The sequence below is a fragment of the Neopelma chrysocephalum genome, unplaced genomic scaffold, assembly GCF_003984885.1.
Source record: "Neopelma chrysocephalum unplaced genomic scaffold, ASM398488v2 Primary Assembly neopelma1_70, whole genome shotgun sequence".
Classification (NCBI taxonomy): domain Eukaryota; kingdom Metazoa; phylum Chordata; class Aves; order Passeriformes; family Pipridae; genus Neopelma; species Neopelma chrysocephalum.
In genome coordinates this window covers 5802429-5817544 of record NW_020897730.1, presented here as the reverse complement: position 1 = coordinate 5817544, position 15116 = coordinate 5802429, and the positions used below count along the sequence as shown (strand labels likewise).

General features: G+C 45.2%; 1 protein-coding gene across 1 annotated transcript in view; it reads left to right on the top strand.

The window, feature by feature from the left end:
- The first annotated feature begins 8837 nt into the window (after nt 1-8837).
- The window catches only part of SGPP2 (sphingosine-1-phosphate phosphatase 2), a 38062-nt gene continuing 31783 nt past the window's right edge, over nt 8838-15116 (top strand). Inside the window, exon 1 of the mRNA XM_027686200.1 lies at nt 8838-9056. Within this exon, the coding sequence (XP_027542001.1) occupies nt 8838-9056 (219 nt within the window). The remainder of the gene's footprint in view (nt 9057-15116) is intronic.

Sequence of the window (15116 nt, the reverse complement as noted above, 5' to 3'; positions counted from 1 at the left end):
CTGCACAGTGTGCATGCAAGAGACACACAGGCTGTAGCACAGTAAAGGCTACCCTAATATCCACCTAAAATCCACCCAACATCCACCCAACATTCACCTTCCCAGTCAGAGGGTGCAGCAGCTCCTGTCAGGTGTGGTTGGTCACCTCTCAGATGACATCTGATGTTCAGGAGCTTGATGCAGAGGAAATACTTTATTAAAATAGTTAAAAATAAGGCTTAATAAAGCAGCCATACAGGCAGTTGATAGAGTTTTGCATTAAAGGGAGATATCAAAGTATGGCCATGTTTCCCTCCTGCAAAAAAATATTGAAAATGCCTGCCATTTGGTGATATTTAAATGCATTTCAAGAGCAAAATGTTTGCTCTGAGAATGAGGCATAGTAGAAAATCACTCCTACTATGAGTTACTAGAGGTGAAGGACCAATTATGACTCCATTCTGAAGAGGGAAGAGGGAGCCACCTAGGCAAGCCACCTCCTCAGTCTGTCTGCCTCTGAATTCAGTGACGTCTCCACAAAGAGTTCTGTAAGTGCAGGGCAGCCCTATATTTCTGTCTTCCTTATGGATCCCTTTTCCTTTCTTCCTTCCCCTCATCTGAAGATGGTCACATTTTTTAGGGTTGCAAACTGCTTCAGAAAGCAAGGGCAGGACAGCCTCAGGCTCTAGAAACACACTGGTCACACCTGAAAGAAATAGTCATCTCAACATCACTTACCCACATGTAAGAATAGCAGTGTCCTTGCTTCATCAGTAGCTGAGTATTAATTGCTAAAATCAGGGCAAATTCCCAGAATATAAAAGTTTTTTTCTTATTGTCCTGTGCAGTTAATTTCACAGATTTTACTGTTTGAAGTGGATGGCTCATACTATTTTTAAATGAGTCAAGGCGAATGCTGTCAGACCTCCTAATGATTGTTTCTATCTACTATACCTTAAAAAATGTACATATGTATTCTTCTTGGTTTACTGCCAGTCAAGCAATGTTAAAATGTTGACATATGGATGTGGGATTTTTTTCTGTCTTCAAAATAGGATCAATGACCTTAAGGTTTGTCATGTAAATAGTAGAAATAAAGCAAAAAAACCAAGACCTATTTATGGTTTTAGGATGACATCTGTAATGTGGGTGGCAGTAGAATGAAAAAGTAGAGAATTTCAAAGCTGTTCATAGTTGAATGAATTGACTGGGCATATATTTTTTAGTGGTTTAAAAAGCATTAGTTACCCAAAGTTCATGCATAAAACCAAAATAAATATATAAACTAAGGACAAAATAAATCTATGAACTGGTTGCACAAATCTCCATCCATCCATTTCATTGCTCATTTTCCGCTCCCACCCTTTGTTCTCTGGATTGTTCACTCATAAATTGCCTGAAAAAAAATAATTTAAGAGGACAGCAACTCCCAGCAAAAGCCACCGTTGCCCTTGTCAGGATGCTTTTTGTTGGCCGAGTCTCTGCAGGGACTGAACAATCCTGATGGCCAGGTTGACCTGTCCTAGCAATGCCCAGCTCCATCCTGCAAATAGAGAGACTTCAGAGGAAAGAAAAGTACCCTCAGTGGGTTGCATTGCAAACAAGTGTTGGGCAGCAGTGACTCATGCTGCCATAACACAGGGATAAGCATTTAGAAGACATGGTGCTGCAGCTTCAGAAATAATGGCAGGCAGTTTGACGTGTGCAGGGTGTCACTAAGGAGAAGCTGTCAAGGGGCAGGATGGCACCTGGCTTTCAAATCCATCCTTGCTCTGAACAGGATGAAGAACCACGGAGAACATGCAGTGCACAGAGGGCGTTTGGAAGCCGTCTCTGCCAGGGCAAGATAAACTGCTGCTGTCCAGCACTGGTGAGTATCAATTACTTTTGCCACAGAAAAGGTACGTGATTAAAATCAGCAGCTCCTTTCCCATAGTTTTTGCTTAGCTTTGTACATATTGGCTGTGAGCTGCCCATTAGCAGCTGACTGCTTGGAAATAGCACACTGTGTGCAGGCTTCCTGCTGTGCACGTGGGCTCAGAGCAGAACTGACTTTTCTAGAATAACAGATTTCTTGAAAGAAAAGGCAGTTGTAAAAAAGTGGGGTATTGTGCTGTAGTCGACAATAATTACTCGAGAACTATAATCTTGTAATCATTTTTACACATGCTGAATGAGTAAAAGAGACCATGCCAGGAGGTGTCTTGGAATAAAGCAAACAAAGAGAAAGGAGGATTTTTCAGCTGTGCCCTTCCAGCAGTGCCCTCATCTCTTTAGCAAAGGTGTACTACCAGTCTGACCATTTCCAGGGGAGCTGGTTACAAGGATCTGGAGCTGGTCACCATTAGCAAAGACCCTCCCAGGCACCTTCACAGGGGTGATTTACAGAACCTGCTGCATATCCTTGTCTTTGTGTCATCCTTTCAGTCCCAGCACTGGCTGCTGTGAGCAGAGATGCACCAGACAGCAGCATGGGAGCCACTGTAAAGAATGCTAGAAACCCTTTGCGTGGTTCCAGGTGCATCAAGGCACAACTCAGCCCAGAGAAAGGAAAGTTTTCACCATTTTAAGCCTAGACTGCTGTTGAGACAATCAGAACTTTTTTCAGAGGGCTGGTATATGATGCTGTAAATAAGATAATCAGACAGGTCAACTCTTATGATAGTTAAGTTTTTAAATATTTTTTGAGGTTAAGTTTGATATTTAAACACAACTTTATTAATTTCTCTTCTGCTGTTGTTTTCCAAAACACTGGAATAGTAAAGGTATGGTATAGCCTAGAAATAACCAGAAATGTTGAGAACACCTCTAGGAATTTCACAGTAGATGTGCATGCAATTGAAGTGCCCAAGCGATATGGTGCAGAATAATTATTTAAATGACATGCTAATCATCTCTGGAAATTAGCAATACCATTTCAAGCAATTCAAATCATAAACAATTACATAGAATTATCTGGTTACTTACACTGCAAACAGAAAAGTTAATTATCCCTACCCAAGACAGCGCTGCAGCTTCAGCACATTCTCTTTCTTGCAGTTTTTGGAGATGCATTCATCTTTCCAAGTTCTAAAATTCACTTTGCTTTTGTACTTTCATTCTCTCAGACTAAATATATGACTATATATAATAGGGATTTTGTAATAAAATTATGAGAGAATTATTCAAGAATGAGTCTGCAACTCCATTTTTCTTCGTGCCTAGCATTATGGGACTTGATGAGCAGTTTGGACCCCAAAGGACTGATATGTTTATCACACACTGTGTGATGGAGCTTTACATTTTAAGACCATCTGTGCAATGACAATCACTACGTGTTCAGTGCATTGAAGCCTGTGGAAGTATTACAGAAACAGGATCCACTCTTGCTGTACCACTCAGCTAAACCAGTGAAGGTTCTGGCATAAAAAACCTTCCTTCCTAGTCAGAAAAGGCCTACAGAACATGCAGACTTGAGACCCATCACAGCTGTGCAGACTCCTGCTGTGCCAAATCAAGCTGGTTTTAGGTTGTTACGTCTCTAATGGAGATCAAACCTGGGAGAGATGCAATGGGAGTTGTACTTGTCTGTGGCATTACGTTGCAGACACAGGTTCCTTCTGCTGCAGAGCAGAGCCTGGTGAAACTGTGATTCTTTCTTTATTGACCTTTGTTGCAAACATTTTTTTCCTAAAAACATTTCTTCAAACCGAATTTTATTTGAACTGTGATATGCATTAAATCAAAAGCAAAAAATTCAAGTGCTGTGAAAATCATAGCCTCTCATGTGTTGGTTTCTAAGGGCACTTTCTACAGGTCTTTTTCATCTTTTCACCGTATTTTAAAAACTTCAGTTCTTCCAGCTGAGCTGAGAAAGCTTCATTTTGTTGCCTGTGAGGTTAGTGGGTGGTTGGGTCTGACATTCAGTACTGAAAGGCTCAGATCCAAACTAATGTGTTCAATAGCTTGTCAAATAAATATAATGAAGAAGCAAAAGACTCATAAAAAGAAGACTTGTAACTTGAGTTATTAAAGCATACAAATTTTAATGGTTTCTTTCGCAGTATAATGGTAAAAAATTGCAAATTGCCAAAAACCAGCAAAGATGAAAGGAAGAGCTGGGCTCTAAGTATGTTGAGAAAATGACAGAATAATGAAAACACATGCGACAAAGCTGAAAAGAAAATTTGTTCAAACCTGTTTAAATAAAATGTGCTGTGACACTTGATGAGTTGGTGAGATTTCTGTCTTCACCAACTGGCCAAAGGATTTCTGTGTCTATCCGTAAGTGTCTTCAAATGGGGAAGAAGAGGACTCTCAGGAAACTGTAAGTTGAGTCTCACCCCTCCCTTTGGCACAGCCCACATCCCACTGCCAAGCTTGGTGGTCCCAGGTCACAGTCTGATGGTGTTTGCTGCCCTGGCAAACCTTCATCACCCCTCCAGTTACTGAAGACACTAGTAAGGCCTCTCCCCTGGTACCAGAGATATCTCATCATGCAGTGGCTCTCTGCCTGCTCCGCAGCAGTTTTAGCAAAGTCGTCGATTTGTCCATGCTCATGTCATTTCAGTGGTTTTTTTGTTTGGAAAACTGCAGTTCTGACATTTGTATTTATAACTAACAACCTACAGTCGCCTCAAAGGGCTTTCAGCTGAAGTAACTCCAAGCGTGATTTTCCTCAGTGAAATGTGGTTGCTGTCTGTAGAGCGATGGCAAAAGTTGTGCTTCTATTTTGCTCCTCCAGGCCCATTCCCTCAGCTTACGAGTCAAAACAAGGCTTGTCTGGCCTGTCAGGATTGCAAACTCAGGCTGACATCTGAAAACTGTGCTGTGTTCTCCCAGCATCATCATCCACCCCCGGTCGTGGAACTTGTACTTCGCTCTTAGCTGTGTTGATGCTGGAGGCAAAATTATCCACCGTCATGACAGTGACACCCGTTGTTGTTAAAGGAAATGCCTTCAGCACAAGGCGCTATTTTCAGCTTTCTCAAAAATTATCCTTTATATTCTCATCTTTCACGCTTATCCTCAGCCCAGGGGTGATTTTGTTCCCTTGTGAAAATGTAGCTGAATGCTGACCAGCTATTAGTGAGATTTTCTGGCCCTGGATGAGGCAGTTTAACTAGATAAAGCTTTAAAAACCTTTTTTTTGGAACTGGACAGTTTGTAAATAGCTTCTTTTAAACACTCTCAGAATGCTACTTGTCTAGTCTTTTGGAGTGACATTGGTTCCACTGGTTTTAAAGAAAGCTGCCTTTCTGAATGTCAGGAAATCTCTATGGGCCACATGAAGTGTGGGACAGTTCTTGATTTTTTTTTAGTTGTTATATTTTGGTGGGTTTTTTTTTAAAGCAAATCTTTCAAGGAGCCAAATCCTGAGTATTTTTCTTTTCCATCAGAAGTAATGGGAGGTAGGTCTCAGGAAAAGGGGGTTAGAACATTGTTCCATAAAGGGAATAGAAGAGGGATTGCTTTGAGCAAGTGTAAACAAGTTGTTCTGTGAGCAGTGGAAATGATAAAAGAAGGTTTCTATAGATTTTTATGTTTTCACATTACTAGGCATTTTCCTCTGCAATAGTCAGTCTTCTGCCCTTGGTTCCCTCCTCAAACCCTCCATCTTCTCTTTGGTCCAAACACCTCCTTCTGATGTGCTGTGATCCTTCCTACAATCCTCTATTTCATCCTGGAAGTATCTCTGTTTCCCTGTTCCTGGTCCCCCATAACCATGTTGCTGTATCCTGCAGCCGTGCCTGTATCTGTTTGGTACTGGACAGGCAAGAGGTGGAACTGCCAGCAGCCCACCTGGAAATAAGTGTGTGCTGAGTGGGGGCATCAGGAAGCTCAAGTTATGTCTTTGTCTGTTATTCCACTGCCATTTCTCCTTGCAGGACTGCAAGTCGGGGGAAACCTCTGCTCCCATGATGAATGTGGTTAGAATTTGCCAGTTGGTTCAAAAATCAGTTGAGGAGAGGTGGTAAAGGCAGTTTAGTTAGATTGATCATTATCTTCCTAAGAAAACATCCAAAAGCCATTAGTGAGTTTTCTTTGTGTCCTAAACCTACAGATGGTGAGGGGTCTAGCAGGGAAGCCCTGTGAGGAGCGGCTGAGATCACTTGGTCTGTTCAGCCTGGAGGAGACTGAGGGGAGACCTCGTGGTCTTCAACATCCTCATGAGGGGAAATGGAGGGACAGACACTGATCTCTTCTCTCTGGTGACTAGTAATAGGACCCAAGGGAGTGGCATGAGGCTGTGCCAGGGAAGGTTTGGGCTGGATATAAGTAAAGGTTTTTCACACAGAGTGTGGCTGAGAACTGGAACAGGATCCCTAGAGAAGTGGTCACAGCACCAAGCATAACAGAGTTCAAGAAGTGTTTAGACAATGCTAACAGGCACATGGTGTGACTTTGGGGCTGTCCTGTGCAGGGCCAGGAGTTGGACTTTGATGATCCTTGTGGGTCCCTTCCACCTCAGCATATTCTCTGGTTCTATGAAACAGGACCTGAAATGTTTCATTCCAGAAATCAGTTTATATTAGGAACATAACCCTCACAAATCCCTTCACTTCCCACAGCAAAAAAAAAGGGTCACAGACTTCCATTATCAGCTCATGTAGCACTTGTAATTGCTCATGTTGATTCCAAGACATGGACAAGGCATATTAAAATTAACAATAAGTAAAAATCCCCCCTCCTTTTTTTTTCCCTCTCTAATAAGTTTAGAGTAAGTTTGATTAAAAAAACCTCAGTCATCCTCAATTTTTATCAGCTGGACATGGATATCCTCCCTGAGGCACACTTCCACTAACCTAAGTGTGTGCCTGAAGAGGAATTAGGGAGAAGCTGGCTGCAAATGGTTAGTTCTATTTTAATACTTGGGAAGTATTATAATGACATAAGTATGTAGGCAGATCAGATAAATATTGACTTGTGGTCGACAAAGAGATGTTTTAAAATACCTATTGAGTGGTGGCCCTGGTCATGCACTTTCATTCCTGCTTTTCTGCTTTCCACTGTGTCTCTGGATGATGTCCTGTCCCACTGGCATCAGCTGCAGGTGGCACCAGCAGGGCTGTAATTTTACTCTTCAAATTAACATGTTAAAACACTTGTACATGTTGTCATATAGGTGGACAAAATAAGAATGGAATAGTTACGAGGACAGTTTTTTTAATGCAATGAAAACAACCATGAAGGGAGTATGGATTGAATCCATCCAGCTCTATTGAGGTCAGTCTATGTAGAAGGAATTAAGCAATATGAATGCAATTTTTAATTGAAATTCCATGCTTGTGGAAGTTTCACAGATCCAAGACACAGGAAAAAGAACAGAAAAGTTTCCCAGATACTTATGTGTGCACCTAGTAACAACCATTGAAAAACAAATCCAGAAGCCAATAATGAATAATTCCTCAAGAAACAGTGCAAACATATAACCCAGTGGGAGTGGGCAGCCTCCCTCCTCAGTCTGTGTGAACTGGTTCTGCAGAGAGCTGAGCTGCAGCCCTGTCATCACGGCCAGGGAGGAGTGTGTGCACGCACAGTGATGAGGAAAGCACTGAAATGTGATGGCACCTGGTTGGGCAAACCCCTAATGATAGAAGGCTGCATTGTGAGAAGATAAGAGAAAATGAGTCACACAAACAATTAGATGAGATCTATGGAGTCTGCCCTGGAGTGTGGTTGGTGGTGATGGAGACCTGTCCCTGGGATTCCTCACAGAGGCCACGTGGCCCTCGGCCGTGGGCTGGCCTGGCCCTGGCCCAGACTGGGTGGTGAGGTGACTCTGCCATCTCGAGAGCACAGGCACTCACAGGGCCTGGGTGACCATCTCCCACAGGCAGCCCAGACAGTGGCACAGCGGCAAACTGACTTGCTATAAAGTGAAAGAGCATTCCTTTGGTTTCCAAGGGCTCTGGAAAGAAAAGCCTTGATGCAATCTTGGATAATCTGGTGTATGTGAGAGCAAAAAATAAAAAGGTAACAAAGTTGAAATGAGTCTACATTGAGCAAATGACGATTGTGCAATCCTTGTACAAAATAATTTATGGGAATAGAAATGGGCTGTTCTAAAAAAAAAAAATAAAAAATGCACTTACAGAACTAAGGTCCTTAATGTTTCAACAGCAAGAATTAGCAAGTTTCAGTGGCAAGGTTTGCAGCCCCAGAGACTGAGAAGCATCTTCCAAGTGATAACTCCTCTCTTTCTGTGGGAAACTTCATAGCTGTATTTAAGGGAGGAAATACTTAGAGATGTATCCTTATAGGTGTGTGTGTACATGTGATGTATACAATATAGGTGTGCAAATATTTGGGAAAAGAAATGAAAGCTGACTCCAATACAGGACAAAATGAAGCCAGGGACAACCCAGGGTACATTTTACACCCAAGGGGTGAATTGACAGGAAATGAGCTCACGTGGCCCGACATCCACATTTCCCAAAGATCTCTATGTGATTCAGGGCATTCTGTCTTTAGGTTAAGAAAGCAGCCGCGCTTATCTCGAGGTAGATTACGTTCTTTTGTTTGGTGGGTTTTTTGTTTGTTTTTTTATTGTGTGTGTGTTTTTTGTTTTTTGGTTTTTTTTGTTTTTTTTTTTTTTTTTTTTTTTACCGGGGTCATCACGTCACGGAAAAACTCCAAAGAAGAGGAAGGCTCTGAAATTTCTGCCCCCGCCAGGCGGGAACCTGCGGGGTGGGAGCCGGGGGGGATAGGGAAGCGCACGGCCCGGCCGGCAAGGGGCGCTCCTGGGCGGGGCCCCGCACCTGTGCGGGGCGGGGCGGGGCTGGCGCACCTGTGCGGGGCGGGGCGGGCGCACCTGCCCGCGGTCCCGCGGCCGGCGGGGCGCGCTGGGGTCGCGCTGCGCGGAGGCTGCCGGCAGCATGGCCCGGCTGCTGGGCACCCTGCGCAGCTCCCAGCCCGTGGCGCGCTTCCAGCGCTCCTGCGGGCTCTTCCCCACCGGCGAGGAGGGCGGCGGCAGCAGCGACCCCGCGGACGGGTCCCGGGACCGCGGCGCCTGCAATGGGGCGGCCGCGCTGCGCTGCCGAGCAGCCGCCGGGCGCGGCCCCCCCGGCGGGGAGCAGAGCGGCCCCGGCCCGCAGGTGAGTACTGGGGGGCCTGGCCGTGACTCAGCACAGCCGTGCGCTCAGGGGCACCCCGGGAGGGTCCCCCCGCATCCCGCCGCCTGCGCGGGCTGGGGACCGGGAGGAGGGATGGAGGGGCCGGGCTGCGAGCGGGCGCCGGGGAGCGCTGTGCGGTGCCGCAGCCCGGCTGCATCCCGGCCCCGCCGGGGAGGCAGCTTTGGCTTCTCCGCTCATACCCATCGCTGGCGCCCCCGAAATGAGGCGGTCGGTGCGAGCGGGACTTGCCTGCTGAGGGGCCTGGAGGAGCCCTGTCCCGTCATCCCGGGGTGCGGGTTTTCCCGCGGGCAGCGGCCGGGAAGGAGTAGTTCTGTTCCCCGCGGGTCTCTCCGTCCGGGGTGCACCTGCCGCGGTGCTGCGCTGTCCCCGCACCGGCCCCGCTGCCGCCCGGGCCTGGGCGGTGAGCGGCTCATCTCTGCTCATCGCAGCCGGGGTGCCGATGGAGACAGGCTGAGCTCCCTGCGCTTCCCGCTGGCCGGGCAGGTCGCGGCGTTTCCCGGCACGGTCTGTAATTCCCTTGTGTATCAGAAGGGAACAGGGAAGGGCATGATGCAACCCATGTGTACAGGTCGGACGACCTGCTTTTTCTCTTACAGTAATGACTTGAATTCATTAGTAGATCACTTTGTGGTGCCTTTTGGAAAGCAGGTGTGATAATGGGCTTCCAAACTCTACCTGCAAAATAAACACGGACCAGCTGTGAATGCTGCAACTCTACCACTCCTTCCCTGTTTCGCATTCAGTGCCCGGATTCCCGTTTCAAGCATCTAAAACTCTTCATCAGCTGCTGCTTGACTCCTTGTCAACTAGAAGATGTAGTTCTTCAGTCTGTTCATTTCTGAACTACAGTAAGATCTATTTTGGGTAAACTATGCAGATAATTCACAAGAAGTTTTGTTGTTGCTGCTTTCTTTTGAACAGTGACGTAGTTAATGTGGCAGTGTTGATACTAAAATACTGTCCAAGTTAATGCTCCATGAATGCAGCTGTTCACCTTGAGCAACTGTTTTGGGTTTCACAAAGTAAGGCACAACTACCTATATATGAAGGGTGAATGTGTCCTGAGAGAGACTACATGAAACTTGGAGATAGAAGCAGAAGAGTTTGTTTCCATAGAATTAGGACACTAACTTCTGAAACGTGAAATTTGGGTTCACCAACCCCCCAAAATGGAGATGGGAGTAATGGTTTGAATAGTGTTTCTTTCAATGAGGTGCTAGAATTATAGACTCTCTCTGCTCCTTTTTTTTGAAACTGGAAATGGAAAATCCATTTTTACAAGGAGGGCCTTGTCCAACCTGCCAGGAGATGAAAAAAGTGAATTTGGACCTCTCTCATGCCGACTCCCAGGCCCACTGCTCTGTTGCTAAATGAACTGGAGTTGCCTTGATGTATTTGCAAATAAGTAGGTTTAGGAGTTTCATACACATAGCAAATTCCTTGGCCATAAATTCTCTGTGGCAGTGGTATTTTCTTGCTGTTAGCTGCAGGTGTTTGTGGAAAGGTGCTTAAGTGCTGCCCCTGCATCTCCTCCTGATGACTTGGAGTGGCTCTACGCTCATCTATCCCTTCCTGAATCTTGGGAGTTTCAAAGTCCATGTCATCAGGACAAGTGGTTTCTGTGAGGTAGTAACTCTCACACTGCTTTGTTCTTGCTGCCACAATGCAGTAGTTAAAGGTTTTCAGGTTCTCCTGTGTAAATTCTTGCATAATCAGTGGGTTATATCTGTGGAAACAGTATATTGCATGCAGTGAAGAAGATGTGAATGGCTGACTGGATGCTGGGGTTGCCACAGCCCCATCTGTCCAGGGGCATTCCCTCTTTCTTCAGTGCCAGCTCTCAGGCCCCTGCATCTGACATGGACTGGATTTGTGTGCCAGGGTGTCCCAGCTGGAGAGACTCTGGGGAAAGGGAGTTGAGGGCTTGTAGCTGGCGGTGGTTTCAGAGGACATGGACACACCTGGTAGGGATGGATGTCATACTGGATGGAGAGAAAAGAGGATCCCTCAGGAGGGTAAAGAGACAGGACAGCTCTTCACCTGGGAGAAGGAGGACTTTAATTACCTGCATACATCTGTTGCCAGGAGGGCTGCTTGCGATTCATGAGTGTCTTCTTTTATGTATAACCTGTTAAAAAAAAAAAACCAAACAACAAAAAACCCCCCAAAAAATAAACCAGCAAGGCCTGATTACAGTTGCTGTATTCCTGAATCTTTGGAAGTCAGTCCTGTCTGCCCCACGGGAGTTGCCACGAGATGATGAGACAAGGAATTAAATGCTTAGATGTGACAGCCACAGCTGCATGTTAATTATTGAATTAGGTGAATTACTTAAATATTGAATTAGTTGCCTAGCCCATGTTCTTGATGTTCCTTGGTTACCAGATCCTTTAGAAACACTTTTTAATACCTCAAATGAAAACTCTGGTATTTGTGGATGATATACAATGGTGCTAGTCCAAGATGCTAACTGGATTTATGACCTGGTTTGGACTGCATATTGAACCCATGGGCTTTTAGTGGAGAAACTGTCTGGTTTTACTGCTACAGAAGACAAGACAGTAACTTCTTGTAATTATCCTGTCTCTAGCTAATACTACTTTCTTTTCTGTACTCCTTTCTATTATTAGCTCGTTTCACAAGCAATTTATTTCTGAAACTGCCTGAAAGGTATCTTTTCCTGGTGCTCTGTATAAAGTCCTCAAGTTGTGTACTTAAAAACACTGACTTGCTTTCTGAGGATTTCTGTGGTGTTCTGTGAGTGGCCAAATAAATGCTAGATATGTTTAAAAAGTGGAGCTCTGCTTATCTCAAATCTCCTGATGGACTTTTGCTCCTGAAATTAATAGCCTGAATGAAAGGGAGCAAAGGAAAAAAATAATCATCTATTCAAAGTTCTCTGTAGAGATTTGTTTGTCTTTCTCCACTCTTCCTTTCCCAGATGCTTTATCATCTCTTGAGATCTTTCTTTCTGCCTTTGAAAGAGTACAGTTCATGTTTACTCTGTAGTTATACCTTAACTGTCAGAACTGCTCCGAACTGGCGCAATGTTTACAAACTGCCTGATGATGTTTAGTGATTGTATGGTTCTTGCTCGTGCCGTAGGTGAGGAGGATAATAACCAGGATAACAGCAAGGTGGTGGTAACAGAAATGGAAAAGGTGGGTAAAAATTGCACATCCAGCTCAGATGTATTGCAGTTCCCAAAAATTGTAGTCCATTACTGACAAGATGTAGATGACAACACTGCTTTTGCTGTGATGGCATGGCTGGTAACTTGGAGCATGCTTGTTCTAGGGCTAGAGTCAAGCTCTCTCTTCTGTGAGAGAAGAGAGAGAAATTTATTCCCTTGCAATAGATTTTTACATCAGCCTCAGAGTCTTGCTTTTCTTTTTTAATCATCTTGCAGGCTTACTTGGTTTCATGTTGTTTCCCTTTCCATGCAGCAGTAAGTTGGTGGTAGCTGGGGTAGGTCCAGCAGATGAGACAAACTCTTGTGAAAAATGCCCATGAGCACTGTTAGGAGAACTGACAGCAAGGCATTCCTGCCTCAAGTGCTAGCACTTTGTCCTCCTAGAGAATGCAGCTGAATTTTTGGAAGTTCCTGAGTTTGGAGCTGCAGCTGGAGAAACATGAGATCCAGTTTCTTATTTCAATGAGCACAAGGCTCACATTCCCCAGCGTTGTTCCCGTGCTCTGGTACTCTGTGTTCAATCTCCCCTACCTGGTGTGGCTGCTAAGGGAGCTTGCCTGTCTTGCATGTGTCTGATTTTTGGTTTAGGGTTTAAGCAGGCACTAAGGGATGACATCAGTCTGTATGAGTGAGATGGTGTCATTGGATGGTTTTGGCCGGCCCTGTGAGTGACGGTCCTTCGGAAGATGACAGTACAGTCGCATCCAAGATTCAAGTAGCGTGTGGCAATCCTGTGAAAATCTGTTAGCCCTGGGTTTGCCACTCCTCAGTGAGAACCCCAGTGTCCCCTGCAGAGAACAGGCAGCAAAGCCAGACGTGTCGTTTGTTACCATCTCATATTCGGTATCTTGCTGCAGAAACGCCTGATGCTGACAGAAGTTTGTGAAGCTTCACTGATTGCAGCAGGTATCCTGCGTGGTGGCTGTGTGGTGCCAGCTGCTGAGAGAGCTGCTGCTGGCCAGGTGGGTGCCGGTGCAGGGGGTGTGTGAGGGGCCATGCCAGCAGCCCGAGTCCTTACACCCGTGATGATGTGCTTCATGACTCAGTGCTTCCTGGCTCACAGCCTCAGTCATCTTTTTGGAGGCCATTGGACCTCGTAATGAGGAGCTGTCAGGATCCTAGGATTAATTCCAGTGCTTGGAGGTGAGCCACTTACTGCTCTATAATTCTGCTGAATGTCTTAGGCCATTAGTTCAGATATCAACCAGAAGAATAAAAGCTCATCTGCTGTCATTGTTCTCCTTTAGAGCTCTGGAGAACAGGAGTAGGTTTAACAGATGAGAAGCTGGAGAAAATCTGTTGTCTCTGGAAAATTCCTTTGAACAGCCAGTTCTTTCACTTTACCTTGTGTATATGCTCTGCAGGGAATGTTTATGGGTCATCTGGACAGTGGAAGGTGACTGTTGACTGTCATGGCAAGTAAATCTGAGGTCTAGAATGTATAGCTGGCATTGTCTAAACCATGAGAGTTTTATTTTAAATGGCTATTCAATTTCCTGCTTTATAGGGCTTCGTATCAGTTCAGTTTAGTTAGCATCTGCTACTTATTTTCTCAAGGTAAACTGCTATTGGTCTAGATATAGAGGCATATAAATGCTTTAATATGGAGCTGCATTGCTAATTTATTGCTACTTTATTTTATTACTATGTTTGGAAATATTTATTACTAAATGTAAAATTAAAAGTGTTTAATTCTTCCTTTTGAAGACAATTGGCAGCTGCAAACTGGATTCTGGCACACAGGAAGCTGAGTGGTCACTCTATAACCCCAGGCCAGGTTGTTATCCCCTTTGCAGCTCACTCCACTGGACAGAATTATAAATACTTATGTCAACCAGTTAATTAGGTGTATTGCCTTCAGTGTTTCCCATTGCAACTTCCTCTTGCAAAGGGAGAGCATTGGGGTACTTTACAGAAGGCAGCATCAGACACCTCAGTTGTGCCACAAGAGCAAAGACTGAGTGTTTGCAGGGAAGGGGCTCAGAGGAGTTGGCAGCGAGGAGCCTGTTCTCTGAAAAATGTAAGGCCCATCCACCAGGATGTATGGCATGAAGGAGAGGACAGAGTAAGCAAAATACTATATGAAGGGTCTAGGGAGGAGGAGGGCGGGTCCTTATAGAAGGGCAGCTGTGATGCCCTTCACCTGGACCTATGAAGTGCCAGGGTGAATATTGAACTGGCACAGACTGAAGCATTAAGCCTTGCAAACACCTGCCAAATAGTGCCAAACAGCGCTGTGCTGGCACTGCTGGCTCATGGAGGCTGCTGGAGTGCTGAGGGGGCTTCAGCCACAGAGTCCCTTGTTCAGCAGGGTAGGAGATCCAGGCCTTGAAGCAGCAGAAGAGATCCTTGAAGCTGCACTTGATGGCAACATGAGGTTACATGTTGGTCTGCTTGTGTGTTTCCCCATCGGAAACAGAGCTGACACTGGCATGGCCTGCACTAATTGCAACTAATAATGAGGCAGCAAGTGAATTGAGAACATCTTATCTACAGCTCTCCTCCCCAGGGGCGGGCTGGCTGCTGAGGTGTCCTCCAATACGCCTCTCCACAGCCACAGCTGCAATTTGAACACATATCCCTTCCCTCTTACAGTGGTCTGAGTACATCTGGCTGGGAATTGCATATTTGTGATGATACTTAGCCCAAAGTCCTTTTAAGTACTACCTTAGGAAACTGCTCTTTGACTTGAAACCTCAAGCTCTCTGCAGGGGAAGCAGTCACTTCACCCTGCGGTGCCTGATTTTAAGTTAAAAAAATAATAGTTTAGTTTTCTGAAAATGGTAAATGTTTCTCTGCCCATTTATCTTCCAGAAGCCTTACTGCTC